This window comes from Amphiura filiformis, unplaced genomic scaffold (assembly GCF_039555335.1).
Source record: "Amphiura filiformis unplaced genomic scaffold, Afil_fr2py scaffold_186, whole genome shotgun sequence".
Lineage (NCBI taxonomy): Eukaryota > Metazoa > Echinodermata > Ophiuroidea > Amphilepidida > Amphiuridae > Amphiura > Amphiura filiformis.
In genome coordinates this window covers 22,907-37,790 of record NW_027305650.1, presented here as the reverse complement: position 1 = coordinate 37,790, position 14,884 = coordinate 22,907, and the positions used below count along the sequence as shown (strand labels likewise).

Sequence of the window (14,884 nt, the reverse complement as noted above, 5' to 3'; positions counted from 1 at the left end):
TCAAAGGTCATTCTATTCATGTAGAAGCCTATTGGGGTTAAAGAAATATGTACTGACAGATGAGAATGTTTGTGAATTTTTTGTGGTTATAAAAGTGTGTGACTCGATCATGAAATGTTAGATTGAAAAATTGATATGAATTTTCAATCGTTTTATGATCAATCTTTTATAACCCAATTGTTTCATGCTACTAAGCATTGAATATTGTATGAAAATTTGTATGAATTCTTATTTATTTAGAGCCTATTTGTTCTGTGGGACAAGAAATGAATATTGACTGTGTTGAATATTCATGACAAGATGTGCTTTGTATGAATAATTGGGTAAATAAGGGATGCTGAATTCTGCACACACGTCATGTGTCAAGGTATAAATAGTGTAAAGTCTGCACAAAAATGAAGGCACCAGTTTTTGAATATGACCCCACAGTTTAAGTGAGATTACCAGGGTTGGCAATATTTTTGATTTAAATCGGATTTTTTTTATTTAAATCAATTTTTTTGATTTTTTGTATCCCAAGAACTGCTATACCCCATGATAAAGTCTAAAGAGACCAGTGGAATGCTAGACATATGCACAATCCTATCAGGTATAAACAAAAAATCAAAACATGTTTTCAGATCAAAAATCAAGGTGACCAAAATGTGCGCCAGGATGTTTTCTTTAATTTGAGATATCAGACGGTAATGATGTAGAAATAACCAAGTTATAAAAATGAAAATCGGTGGAAGGTGCAGATTCACAAATTGCACGTATCATTTTCCATCAACATTTGCCATCTGGCAAGCCACATTGTCTACATTCATGCATGCTCTTGATTGAAGGTTATTGTCATGAAGGCCCCATCAGTGTGCACTCAAGACATACCGATAAAGTCAGGAGAAGAAGACTACAATTTGCTGGTCACCCGGCCGGTCACTGTTTAAGAAATGCAGGGCAGGTAGTGTTGGATCAGGAATGGATCTAGTGCTGTGGAAACCCATCATGGCAAAAGAAATGTGGGGTGGCCAGACAAGATTTTCTTTGTGTGGACACAGGACTTGAACCAAATGAATAAGGAGCTGCTTGCAGGACAGACATCTGGAGAGTCATCACATACCGACATCGCCTAGCTAATAATTACTTGGTACAGCAGATATACTAAAATGAATACCCGGGATCGATACACGTGAATGTGCTAAGCACGATTTGATATTCAGACGATAAATCTTTGGATACCGGGGTAGAAAATGATGAATATCTCCCGTAATTGATTTAGTCTAAAGAAGCAAGATTTTGTTCCTTGCACTTGAATATACGTATACGTGTTCAACGGATATGGTAGTCGTTAGCTTGCGTCTTGAGAAAGAACCATCGCGCCTTGAACTCAAAAACTGACAAAAATATTCTGATTTTATATGTGCCGAACTATAGTGCAGCGTAGGCTAGCTGCACTCACTCGTGCAAGCAGTCTAAAAGCATATGTCCATTGACCTATTGTCAGTAGCCTTAGGTCGGATGTCCCTCGGCTCATTATGCGTCTCAAAGGTCAGAACAAAATGGCTATGCGTGGCTGTGGATACAACTTACCATGGCGATTTCTGCCATGAAGATATCGGGGCGATGACACTGTGCATCATAGGGGTCCAACAGAAGTCGACCGAGTGAGATAATGATAACATGCATTATGTGCACAAATCAATGAGGCTTGCTATGGTAAATGTTCTGGGAAATTGAAAAGCACCCTCACTTCGGCTATTGAGTCATGTTCAAATATTAGTAGTACCTTGCTTATTTTGTAGACTGTATGATATGAAGCAAGGAGATGCATTCAATATCAGAATTATTGATCTGATATCTGGGTAAAATTGCGGCATCGTACCCTGAAACATGCTCGATTTTGAAAAATGGCAACGTTTTGTCAAATTGCCATGTCATTGTGCACTGGATCTTGAAGGCATTGCTAATGGGTGACAAGTGTATCACTCATTTCATGGTTGCTGACTTTCAACTTCAGGGCTTGGACAAAAGAGGAGAGCTGACACATTTATGAAATATGTTTACAATGAATAAATAGGGCCCATACATAATTGATGATGATGATTATGGGCACGGTGGGTCAGTGGTTACGGCCTTGGACTCATAATCTGAGAGCTTGCTTGATGTGCATGGGTTCGAGTCCCCGTCCCAACACCGTGTTGCGCCCTTGGGCAAGGCGCTTTGCCTCGTTTGCCTCACCCCACCCAGGTGTAATGGGAAGTTGTTAGGGGTTGTCACTGTCATTGTACTGATGACGACATATTCTAATGACGGCGGAATAAATGTAAAGCGCTTTGAGGCTGTTTACAGCATAAAGCGCTATTTATAAATATCTACATTTATTTAATTTTTTTATTATGATGACAATGATAACATTGATGATGATGATGTTAATGGCGATGACATTGATGATGATAATGATGATATGCGAAAAGTGTCTTCTGATTTTTTTCTGATGAAAATAACAATATAAAAGGAATACACATTCAATTGTATATGACAGGCGTGTTTAATATAATGTCATTGACTTGGTCGTATTTGTCTGCTTAAGGGGAGGGGTATGAACGTTTGGACAGTATTTATTGTGGGACATGAGAGCACATCAGACCTATCAAATTGCATTCTGAATACGCAGAATGTCCGTCTCAGATATATCAAATAATTTTGATTTTTTTGAAATTCGCACTGTAATACACATTTTATGGCAAATGATTAAAAATTGATATTTTTGATATTTAACAGTACTCGAAGTAAACTTTATAAATCTGATAATATGTACTTTTAAAGTGTATGTAGGTGGGATGAAAAACCGACGATCAATTGCAAATTTTGACATTTCGTATTGAAGATTTTTTTCCCAAAAAAAAAAAAAAAAAATCCATATCTTCAATATGAAAGGTCAAAATTTTCAATTGATCGTCGGCTTTTCCTCCCAGCTACAAATGTACATACACTTTAAGAATATCTCATTAGATTTATAAAATTTACTTCGAGGACTGTTATATATCAAAAATGTGAAAAATATCAAATTTTAATAATTTGTTATAAAATTTGTATTATATCGTGAATTTCAAAAAATGTAAATTATTTGATATCAGAAAGACATTCTTCTTATTCAGAATGCAATTCGATATGTCTGATGTGCTCCCATGTCCCACAAAAAATACTGTCTAAACGCTCAAAACACTCATTCCAGATCCCTTAGTAGTCAAGGGTGAAAATATAAGAGCTTTCTACCAGGGCTAATTTTGTGGAAACGTAAGTCCTGCTTCATCTGAATTTAGTGGCGACCAGGACTCACTTTTTGAAATAGTAATATTGAGTAATTTTGAGTACTATTATGGTTATTCCTTCATGTAATTTTACACGAGGTTAGGGTTAGGGTTAAGGTTAGGGTTAGTTTAGGGTTAGGATTAGGGTTATGATAAGGGTTAGGCTTAGGATTAGGGTTAGGATTAGCTTACACGAAATAATTACATGAAGGATCGACCAGTATTATGAACCTTGCGTATTTGACACCGATCAAAGTATAGATTGTTTTGAAGGTAGAGGAAATTCATATTCAAAGTAAACAGCATCTGAGAGCCGAAATTAGGGTTAGGGTTAGGATTAGGATTAGGGTTAGGATTAGGGTTAGGATTAGCTTACACGAAATAATTACACGAAGGATCGACCAGTATTATGAACCTTGCGTATTTGACACCGATCAAAGTGTAGATTGTTTTTGAAGGTAGAGGAAATTCATATTCAAAGTAAACAGCATCTGAGAGCCGAAATTAGGGTTAGGGTTAGGATTAGGGTTAGGATTAGGGTTATGATTAGGGTTAGGATTAGGGTTAGGATTAGCTTACACGAAATAATTACATGAAGGATCGACCAGTATTATGAACCTTGCGTATTTGACACCGATCAAAGTATAGATTGTTTTGAAGGTAGAGGAAATTCATATTCAAAGTAAACAGCATCTGAGAGCCATTATATATTTTCAAAGTCAATATGACATCTAGCTAGCATTGTGTACACAAGACTCGCATCATATGAATAGCCGGTATACAGGCTGTATACTTGTAGTTGTATTGGTTGTCTTGTATCACATACATAATGAATACACAATTGAAATTAATATTGAGAACAACTGGATGGAATCAATAATGGGCTATTCCAGTTGAAATCCTTACACCCCATATGGAAGACAGGACCTTAATCTGGCCCACAGGGAGTGTGAATTTCATGTGGGGTTACCTGACTCCATTTGAAATCTACACCCCCTGTGTGGGAGACTATAATAAGGTTGTGTCTTCCATAGGGGGTGTATGGATTTTAACGGGAATAGCCTCCTCTTTATAGACGCATGCATGTCTACATGTGCATGCATGCTTGTCATCACTTTAGTAGAGAAAGCTGTGTAGCAATATGTCCATTTTATTCTGAAGTTATGGAAAAAAGGTGGCAAACATGGTCCATGTTGGGTCCATGCCAGGGCAGTAGCAAGCGGAGCTGCAAGGGCCTCCCCAATATGTGAGCAATTTCTTATGTATTTCGACATAACATCATCAATTGTGTAGTCTCTTGATTGGTGGTGTATAATTTCAATTAAAGCTGAATTTCCCAACAAACACACAACGTTTTACAGAAAAGGTTAAATGTCGGGTTGAGGGTAAAAACGTTTTCAAAACATTTTTCAAAACGTGATGCAAACTATTCTAACAGAAGGAGAATGTTATTTAACTGTTGACAAAATACTTTGCAAAAATGTTTGTCCAAAATATTTTACAATAATGTTTTTCTGGCATTCGCCCTCTGGCAACAGCATTTTACAAAAATCTTTAGATTTTCCCCATTTTTGGCTACAGCAGTTAACCAGTTTACAAGAATCTTTAGATTATCCCCATTTACTTTGTGTTTAAGTCCAAAATCTCTGTGAGAATCTCTTTAGATTTACGCAAATCAGAAAGAGAATCTCCGCGAGAACGGATTCTCTGATTCTTACTGAATATCCAAGTCCGATCTATTCATGTCTGTGTGTGTTTAAAGAAGCCTGCAATAGATGCATTTTGAATGTATGATCTAGCATTTTGTTGACATTGTGAGTTGATGCATGACTTGATAGATAATAGCCTGTCCTACTTCTGCCCATAACAATAAATCTATGCGGCTCTGTGGATTATACAGAAAGAGAATCTCTGCAAGAACGGATTCTCTGATTCTTGCTGAATATCCAAGTCCGATCTATTCTTGTCTGTGTGTGTGTATAAAGAAGCCTGTAATAGATGCATCTAAAATTTATGATCTAGCATTTTGTTGACATTGTGGGTTGATGCATGACTTGACAGATAATAGCCTGTCCTACTTCTGCCCATAACAATAAATCTATGCAGCTCTGTGGATTATACAGTACCACAGCTTCTTGCAGTCCCTTGATTGGCGGTGTTTAATTTCAATTAAAGCTGAATTTCCCAACAAACATGCAACGTTTTTTGAAAATGGATCAGAAGGACATTCTTCGTATTCAGAATGCAATTCGATATGTCTGATGTGCTCTAATGTCCCACAATAAATACTGTCCAAACGTTCATACCCCACCCCTTAATAAATTGATACTCCCTACCTCTTACAAAAGCAATATCACTTTATATGTTGACAAATTGAGCTCAAGGGTAATGTCAACTGTACTTGAAGTCGATGTGAAATTCCTGGAAAAGGTTATAAAGGAGAAAAAAAAGCTTCTTGTTTCTGTGTGAGTCATCATGCAATATTTATATATCCACACAAATGAGCCGTAAATTCGGCCCCCCAGTCAATTATGTTTTATTTTGTGTTTAGAAAATATATGTCACAAGCTTTAAAAATGGTATTTCATTTGACTACAAATGATATCCAGAAGCGGGGTTATTTAAACTTTGCTCCTTCAACAAAATGGTAACCTTTTTTTGGTTCTTCATGTGTCTCTTTTTCCACATTGCTGGTAATAAATATCAAACAGTCACAATTGGCGGTCATTTCAAATCATCCCCAAGTCAGCGATGTTGCAGAAATTTCCTCTCATTGTTGAACGTTGGTTATACATACCTAGACAAAATACAATGCTTTGTAACCTACCACTTGAACATGATTTAGCCAAAGCAAACGAAGACTAGAGTATAAAAGGTGTTTGCTTGGCGCTATCAAAATGAGATACATGTTGCACCTAATTGAGATACCTATGAATATGACCTTCATGCACATTTGACACTGTAACTCAGATTACAATTTAGGACATTTACGGCTCAATCGTGATGTACGGTCACATTCATTTAGATCACAGCACTGGATCATTTGTAAATGTGTGAAATGATAAAAATTGTAAGACAATTTATTAATAAAATTAACATTTCGCTGTCCACAAAGTGCTAAAATTAAATTCCATGTTTGTATATAGATGTTCGAAGGGGAAATCCCGGGGGAAATTAAGTGAATTCAGGAAACATAACACACAGGAAATAATATGTGTAAATAAAAGAGCATTTTCTGTTCAAACAAGGAAGTTGATTTCTATAATATGTAGCCTTATTCGCTTGGGAATTCATACAATGTCAATTCATGTATCCTTATGTTTGTGATGAACGGTAAGTTTGTAAACATGTATTTTATGAACAATTTCATGGATGGGATGCAATGTATATGGCTATCACAAAATAACTTTTATGACCATTTGTATGACTTTTACAATGTTATTATCCTCTATACATATTCATCAAATTGATGATTTTTGAGTTGTAAAATGAAATCATTGTTGGTACAGTACAGATACTGTTTGAGTCAGTTATGTACAAAAAGTGTACATGCTACATTATTATAATGATCATACACTTTCATATTTATGACAAGTAACATATAATTGCTGCAAAAATGGCTTGGTGTCACAGCTGGCATAGGCAGAAAAGAAAGCAACCTTGAATCATCATTTCAGATGTTTTAAGGGGGTGCTACACCCCTGGCCAATTTTGTGCCTATTTTTGCATTTTTCTCAAAAATTATAGCCCATAGGTGACAAGTAAGATATATGTATATTATAGGGGCAAGGACTACAACTACTGTACTGTAAATTCAGCTACTGAAAGCAAGTAGTTATTGATTTATTGATCAAATATTGGTTTCCCCCCATTTTGGACTGTAACTCCACAACTGTTGTCTGTGCTGAAATAAAATTTTCAGTGCAGTAGTTGTAGTCCTTGCCCCTATAATATACATATCTTACTTGTCCCCAATGCGCTATAATTTTTGAGAAAATTGCAAAAAAAGGCACAAAATTGGGCAGGGGTGTAGTACCCCCTTAACATCTGAAATGATCAGAAATTTAAAATTTAAAAATTTAAAATTGTGTTGTAATTTAGTACTGATACATAAATTCAATGTGTGAAATTGAAAAGATTTTTTTTTTTTTTTTTGTAAATATCTGTATTTCTTTTATGAGAGTGCATTTTACTATATGTATGTCACATAGCCACTGTGTTTTAATGCACTCGTCTCTGATTGATCGGCTGCTGTTGCGATCTGCTATTTAATAGTATTGGCTAGTCAATGAACTATGTATGCATCATACATGTTGTTATAGTGCGTAGTAATGCTACGAGAGTACATTATGAGTATGCTTTAAATTTGTATAAGGAAGAAACAGTAAAGATTCACATTGTTGCCCATCTGTCTAGGTCTTAAAACAAATTAGAAACCTTCCCTGTTGATGACTAAGGGTCCTCTTGGAGCTGGCCTATATGGACCAGCTGCATGTGATGTGAAGGCAATTTTATGTGTCCCGCAAGACCCTTGCAGAAAAGGCTAGTGAAACTGTTTCTAGTGAAACTTTCTACAGCTGGTGAAACTGTTTCTACAGCTAGTAACACTGTTGCCAAACTAGTGAAAATGTTTCTACAACTAGTGAAACTGTTTCTAGTGAAACTTTCTACAACTGGTAAAACTGTTTCTACAGCTAGTAACACTGTTGCCAAACTAGTGAAACTGTTTCTACAACTAGTGAAACTGTTTAAGTAAAACTGTTTCTAAACTAGTGAAAGTGAACTAATAAAACTAGTAAAACTATTTCTCAACTAGTGAAACTGTTTCTACAACTAGTAAAACTGTTTGTAGTGAAACTTTATACAACTAGTGGAACTGTTTCTACAGCTAGTAAAACTGTTTCCAAACTGGTGAAACTGCTATAACTAGTAAAACTGTTTCCAAAATAGTGAAACTGTTTCTACAACTTGTAAAACTGTTTCTAGTGAAACTTTCTACAACTAGTGGAACTGTTTCTACAGCTAGTAAAACTGTTTCTAAACTAGTGAAACTACTACAGCTAGTAAAACTGTTTCCAAACTAGTGAAACTGTGTCTAGTGAAACTTTCTACAACTAGTGGAACTGTTTCTACAGCTAGTAAAACTGTTTCTAAACTAGTGAAACTACTACAGCTAGTAAAACTGTTTCCAAACTAGTGAAACTGTTTCTAGTGAAACTTTCTACAACTAGTGAAACTGTTTCTACAACTAGTAAAACTGTTTCTAAACTAGTGAAACTACTACAGCTAGTAAAACTGTTTCCAAACTAGTGAAACTGTTTCTAGTGAAACTTTGTACAACTAGTGGAACTGTTTCTTACAGATAGTAAAACTGTTTCCAAACTAGCAAAATTGTTTCTGCAACTTGTGAAACTGCTTAAAGTATTTGCAACCCTTTTGTAATAGCTTATATTACTAGAGTTGAAGCCTTACAGCGGGCCTTACAGGTGGGTCACTTAGTATGCCCATCCACCTGTCAGCTGGTGAATTCAAAACAAGCAGCCATTATTACAGTATTATTATCACAATCTTTAGCTGGCATCTCTCATGTAAGGTTTACAGCATTTAGTATTTTAAGGACTTTAACTTCAACACTAGACTATTTATTGGGCACCTGGAATTGTTTCACTAGTTGTTTTAGGATATGCAGCGATATCCTGCAGAAAATTCTTGCCCAACTGCTCCTAGAATTGATCAATGCGTTGTCTTGATCATAATTCCTCATGGTAAAAAAATGTATTCCTTAGCATTTCTGTTCTCTAAAAATACCATTTCTGAAAGGTTTCTCTCTCGGTTTAAGGTTTTTTAGTATTTTGCTCAAACCCTTTCTAACTGTGACCCTAACCCTAACACCAGCACCATAACTCCAAAACCCTTATCATAACCCATAACCCTAATTCTATTTCTAAAGCCTAACCCTACAACTAAACCCTAACACTAAACCTAACCCTAAATTATGCAAAGTAGAAACCCTAAAACCGAGGATTGCCTGTATTGGTATTAATTATCAGTGTAAATGTGCAATAATTGGCATAGAAATCGCAGAATCGAAGCATTCCCCTTTAACAAACATTCACAAAAGTATAGTAACCATGACATGATACAAAAAATGCACATCTGATATTCTAAATATGTGACCATCCAGGTCGAAATGCTCGTAAAGTCGGCCCCTGTTTTCTTCCGTGTTTAGAAAATATATATCATAAGCTTTACAATGATATATTATTTGACCTCAAACGATATCCAAAAGCGGAGTTATAACTTGTTAAACTTTGCTCCTTCAGTAAAAGGGCACATTATTTTGGCACTACTTTGTTTCTCTTTTTCCACATAGCTGGTATTAAATATCAAATGGTCATAATTGGCGGTCACTTCAAATCATCCCCAACTCAACGAGGTTCAGGAATGTCCTCTCATTGTTAATTGTTGGTTAACCCACCACTTGAACAGGGTTTAGCCAAAGCAAACAAAGACTTAAGCTTTTTACTAATTCTATACATAAGTATAAGCTTATTATCCTCTTCAATAGGATTAAAGATTGGTGTTTGACTGGACTAAAATGAGCAACATGTAGGACAAACATTAGGGACATATGAATACAAGCTCTATGCACATTTTGCACTGTAACTCGAAATACAATTTGCCGACTTTACGAGCGGTTTGAGATGGACGGTCACATATGTGTTCTGTATAAAACTAGGGATTGGGCATAACATGTCATACCATTTACATGCCACTGTTTTTTTCATAATGTTAATGCTCTGCATGCTGGCCGTAGGCTTCAACATAAAAAGTCCTCAATTTTGAGATATTTTCTCAAAATTACAAGATTTATCTTAAGAACTGCTGAACCAATACTAAACTTGTTTGTACTTATTTTATTGCATTTTTCATCCTGATTCTAAATATGGTCATGAAAATCATGGAATTTTTGAATTGAAAAAAGAATTGTCGTCTGCAGTATATACCTGAAGGGAGAGAGTTAAGAAATGTGCAGACAGTACTTTGTGCAGCACGTAGCTCTTGACCCTTAATGTATACGTCATAGTTTTGCACTTAACCATTCTTAATTACAAGCGTACTTAAAACTAATACTAGAATATATCATTCATGACCTTCATGTTGATAATTATAAGACAGAATCATTACATAAGTTGCTTTTATAAAACATGCCAACAGACAATTTGAAATGCTTTGGAATTTCACTAAAAGCTCAATGCGGAAATATTAAAATATGTATTTTTTGCACTAACCCACAAACACCCCCACTTATACCCACACACCCCACATGTAACACAAAAATAAAAAAAAAAAAAAAAGGAAACAAAATGAAAAGAAAATCTTTACACCTATTATGCGCATGTGACACAATCTCGTCCATTAGAGGCCAAAGGAAGCATTTTCAAAAATTGAGTTACTTTAATTATTACCTTATACATTGTACAAACATTAGACTATCATTTACTGAAAACACAAAGGTGGTTTCTAAGTTATGATGTCTATTTTCTTATGTATTTTATTGTTTTTTACTCCATATATAATTTTGCCTTTATCTCAATTTCAAATTTGCCGCCTTTTGGCCTCCATGGACCAGACCGTGTCACATATTTTGGCCTCTACCACATTTAATACACACCTATGACGTCGCGCTATTGTTTTACCGCTCCATTATTTTCCACGAATGGAGCGATGATCCTAATAACACGCCATTCGTAAATGCCTTTCTCTTTTCTCTGAAAAGCAAATACTTTTCAGGGAAAAAGTACTGGCATTACGAATGTAGTGTTAATATCAATTGCACTTTTGAAAAGCAAGTATTTGCGAAAAGTGCAGTATTGTTATCATCACTTCATTCATGCAAAACAATGATACGAAAAACAAGAAGAAAATGATTTTCATTAATACAATAAATTGAGGAAGCGGATAGGAAGCTGATGGACCTGAGAGCACATCAGACATATCGAATTGCATGCTGAATACGAGGGTTGTCCCATATATATCCAATAATTATAATAATTTTGATTTTACATTTTATATTTTTCCAAATTTAACAGTCCTCGAAGTAAACTTTATGAATCTATGATATGTAATTAAACTATAGGCCTATTTAGCTGGGATGAAAAGCCGACTCAATTGAAAATTTGACCTTTCATATTGAACTTAAACATTTTTTTCCAAAAAGACCTTCATTTTTTAGTGTTTTGAGGAAAAAATCTATATCTTTAATAATGAAGGTCAAAATTTCCATATGATTGACAGCTGTTCAACCCAACTTCATACTCTTTACTGCATATCGTTAGATTTATACAATTTACTTTGAGGACTGTTAAATTTCAAAAATATCAATTTTTAATAATTTGTCATAAAATGTGTATTGTATCGCTGAATTTAATAAAAATCTAAATTATTTGATATCAGAAGGATGTGTCTGATTTGCTCTCAGGTGCCACAAAAAAATACGTAAAAGCGTCGCTATCCGAGCCCTTACAATGCAATCTGTGAAAAGCAAGGCAAGATCAAAGCGGGCAGGTTAAATTGTTGGCTAAGTTGTACTTATTATGCAAGATGTGTTTTTCCCCTCACTTTGGAAAATGCTTATTTAGGCTTTACTTAGTAGGCCCTTACTTTTATTTATTTGGACCTTTCTTTCTACATGTACGCTTACTGTTTTTTATAACATTTTTTTTTTTTTCTTTATATTTTATACGTTTTCAGTGGCTTAGGCCCTACATATAATATTTTGGGCAACATTGCTACATATACATAATACACATTCTGTATCAATGTATTTAGGCCTATGAATCTGTTTATTTTTAAATCGTTCTTTTCGGGCATGTTTAATAATGATAAAAGCCACAGTAGGTCTATTTTCTGTATAATTTTTATTTGTCATTAGTATATCTGATGTTTCATCTGATGGTATTTTGGCATGCTTGAATATTTACTTACATCGATCAGTAGGCCTATCCGATACCGTAAAATGGGGTAACTTTGGGCACTTTTCAGAGTTTTTAAACCACTGCTTCCAAACAAAACCAAATATATTTCTAATTATCTCTTTTTTTTATGACATTAGGGTTCCCTTCTACACCTTGAAGTTGAAAAAGATTTTTGAATAATTTTGAAAGGGTGCACTAGGGGTTGAAAATAGCCTGACCAAAATTACCCGCATTTGGGGCAACTTTGGTCAGAGTATTACATTCCATGAAGAAAAAAAATATAAAAAATTGATCTTCGCTGTATATGGGCAAGGTTTTGTTTTTTTGTGACATTTGACCCCTTGCAAAATTAAGCAAACACGCATCCTTGCTCACAAATATCGATTTTTATTTTGTCTGAAATAAATGTAAAAAAATGCTAATTTTGGTCAAAAATGCCAATATTTTTGTAACTTTCAAAGAAATTGGACATGAGCGACTTTTATTTCTTCCAAATATATTTCTTAACAAATTGAGACCAAATATGACTAAAAACAATATTGCTGTACGGAAATATGACCATTTAAAAAATATATTTGAACGACCAAAGTTACCCGCTGACCGAAGTTACCCCCATTTTACGGTAATCAAATATTACAATGTTAGGGACGCTCCATTTGATTTGGAAGGGGACTGGAAGTTGAGGTGGCTTTTATTTAGCGTCAAGGCGAAGTTTGTTTTGTTTTTTGCCGACAAAGTTCAGGGACATAATAGGCCTAGGTAAAATGTGTTGTAATACATTTAAAATTTTCGTACCTTTTCGTACCTGATTTTGGTCCTTCTGCTGCGAATCAACGATATATATCCTCGGAATGATTCTATCACAAAATTATCCAAGATAAAAAATAGTGTCCACAATTGCATGGTTATTCCAAAATCGAACACTCGATTCACAGAGAAGAGTATCATTGCTCAGGTATAGCGATAGGTGCAGCATTCTTGAGGTACACAACTGTAATGACCATTTCATATGAACCTATATGACCTTTTGCCAATTTTCTTTATTATGCAAAATAGAGACCTAAACGCAACTACTTCAATAGTTTTACTTGAATTAGAAGTGGGCATAAAGAACTATTGATTGTCTAATCACTTGGATGATTTTACGAATCTCGTTTATTCAATTTGTGTAACAAACATTTTAAATCTTTATAATTCAAGAAGGTGGTTCCGGATGATTTGAACTAAACACCTGGATTGTGATATGATGGGTATTTCTATAGAAATTTTACATAAAGCTGAGTCTTTGCACTCGCACCTAAAATTTAGTACGATCATTATATTAGTGTATTTGATAGTGCATTGTCCGGCATCAATGAGTAATTGATCAATTGGTAAAGAGCAACCTATTTCAATAACACTCCATTCGTGAAAAATAATGGCGCGGTAAAACAATAGCACGACGTCATAGGTGTGTATTAAGTCGGTTAATGGTCGCGGATTAGAGCGTGAGTGGCTAAGAATGGCCTAGGGCCTTCGGCCCATGGCCATTCTTAGCCACTCGCGTTCTAATCCTTGGCCATTATCCTATACATAATGACACAACAATGTATTCGTCTCCATCTTATTTAGTACTGGCATTGATTACCAAATGGGTCTGGTTCTGGTTGAGGTGGTATTGCAGCACTCCAAAAGGTCACAGAAAATAATGATTTTTATGCAACATTAAAGCCATATTATAACATTTGCTGAGGAGAACGCCCTCAATTTTGTTTTAAATTCTGGTTTTTACACAATTGTAATGTACTTCAGTCAATAAAGATATTCTGCAAAAATCAAGACTTCAGGTTCTGTAGTTTTGTCAAAATCCGAGATTTTGAATAAAACGATGGAACCAGCGTTTTATTATTACGATGGAAATATTTGTCGAACACGTATGCACAGTACGTACACAGCGTGCGGGATACACACACACCCCGAAGATCGTACCGTATTACAACCGCTGGAGTAACATGCATGGGCGCTAGTAGTAAATTCCAATTTTCTATGCTTTACCTCACTTGTTCGGCTCAAAATTAAAAGAGGACATATCTGACAGTAAAAGCTAACATTTTATGGAAAATAAATACTAATCTATTTTTACAGAAATGTTATAATATGGCTTTAATGCTAAAAACTATTGAAATAGAGACTTTATATGTCATGTTTTTAGTTGAGGAAGCTTATAAATTGAATATTACTTTAATTTTATTTCATTGTTTTTATTTGTATCTTTCTCTACACAGATTACTAGATGTGGAACTGAATGCTCATAGCTGTCCTCAATAACCGCGTCTTGCTCGCAGCAAGAAGAAATAGCTTCCTGCAGAGACGTATAGCGCACTCTCCAGTCAGCGTTGGCATTTCGCTACTCTCTCTTTGCTCTGTGGGGCTTGTACGGTGCATGTGTGGCAATTCAGTGTCGAGCATGGAGACCCCGGTGATCGTGGAGCCGATGGGTACTCATACCGCAACAGTAAGTTTCACAAATTGGCTACCGCAAAAACTGTGCTTACTATCGAAGACTTTTAAAAGATGCAAACATGAAGAGCCCCATCCACAAAACTGTAAAGGTTTTTGAGCAAATCATCAATACAC

The 14,884-nt window shown here is 35.3% G+C and overlaps 1 protein-coding gene across 1 annotated transcript in view; it reads left to right on the top strand.

The window, feature by feature from the left end:
- LOC140145259 (acyl-protein thioesterase 1-like) overlaps nt 1-14,884 on the top strand; it is a gene marked incomplete at its 3' end in the record, with an annotated part of 98,792 nt that overhangs the window by 61,328 nt on the left and 22,580 nt on the right. The window contains exon 3 of the mRNA XM_072167026.1: nt 14,533-14,762. Coding sequence (XP_072023127.1) covers nt 14,553-14,762 — 210 coding nt within the window. The remainder of the gene's footprint in view (nt 1-14,532; nt 14,763-14,884) is intronic.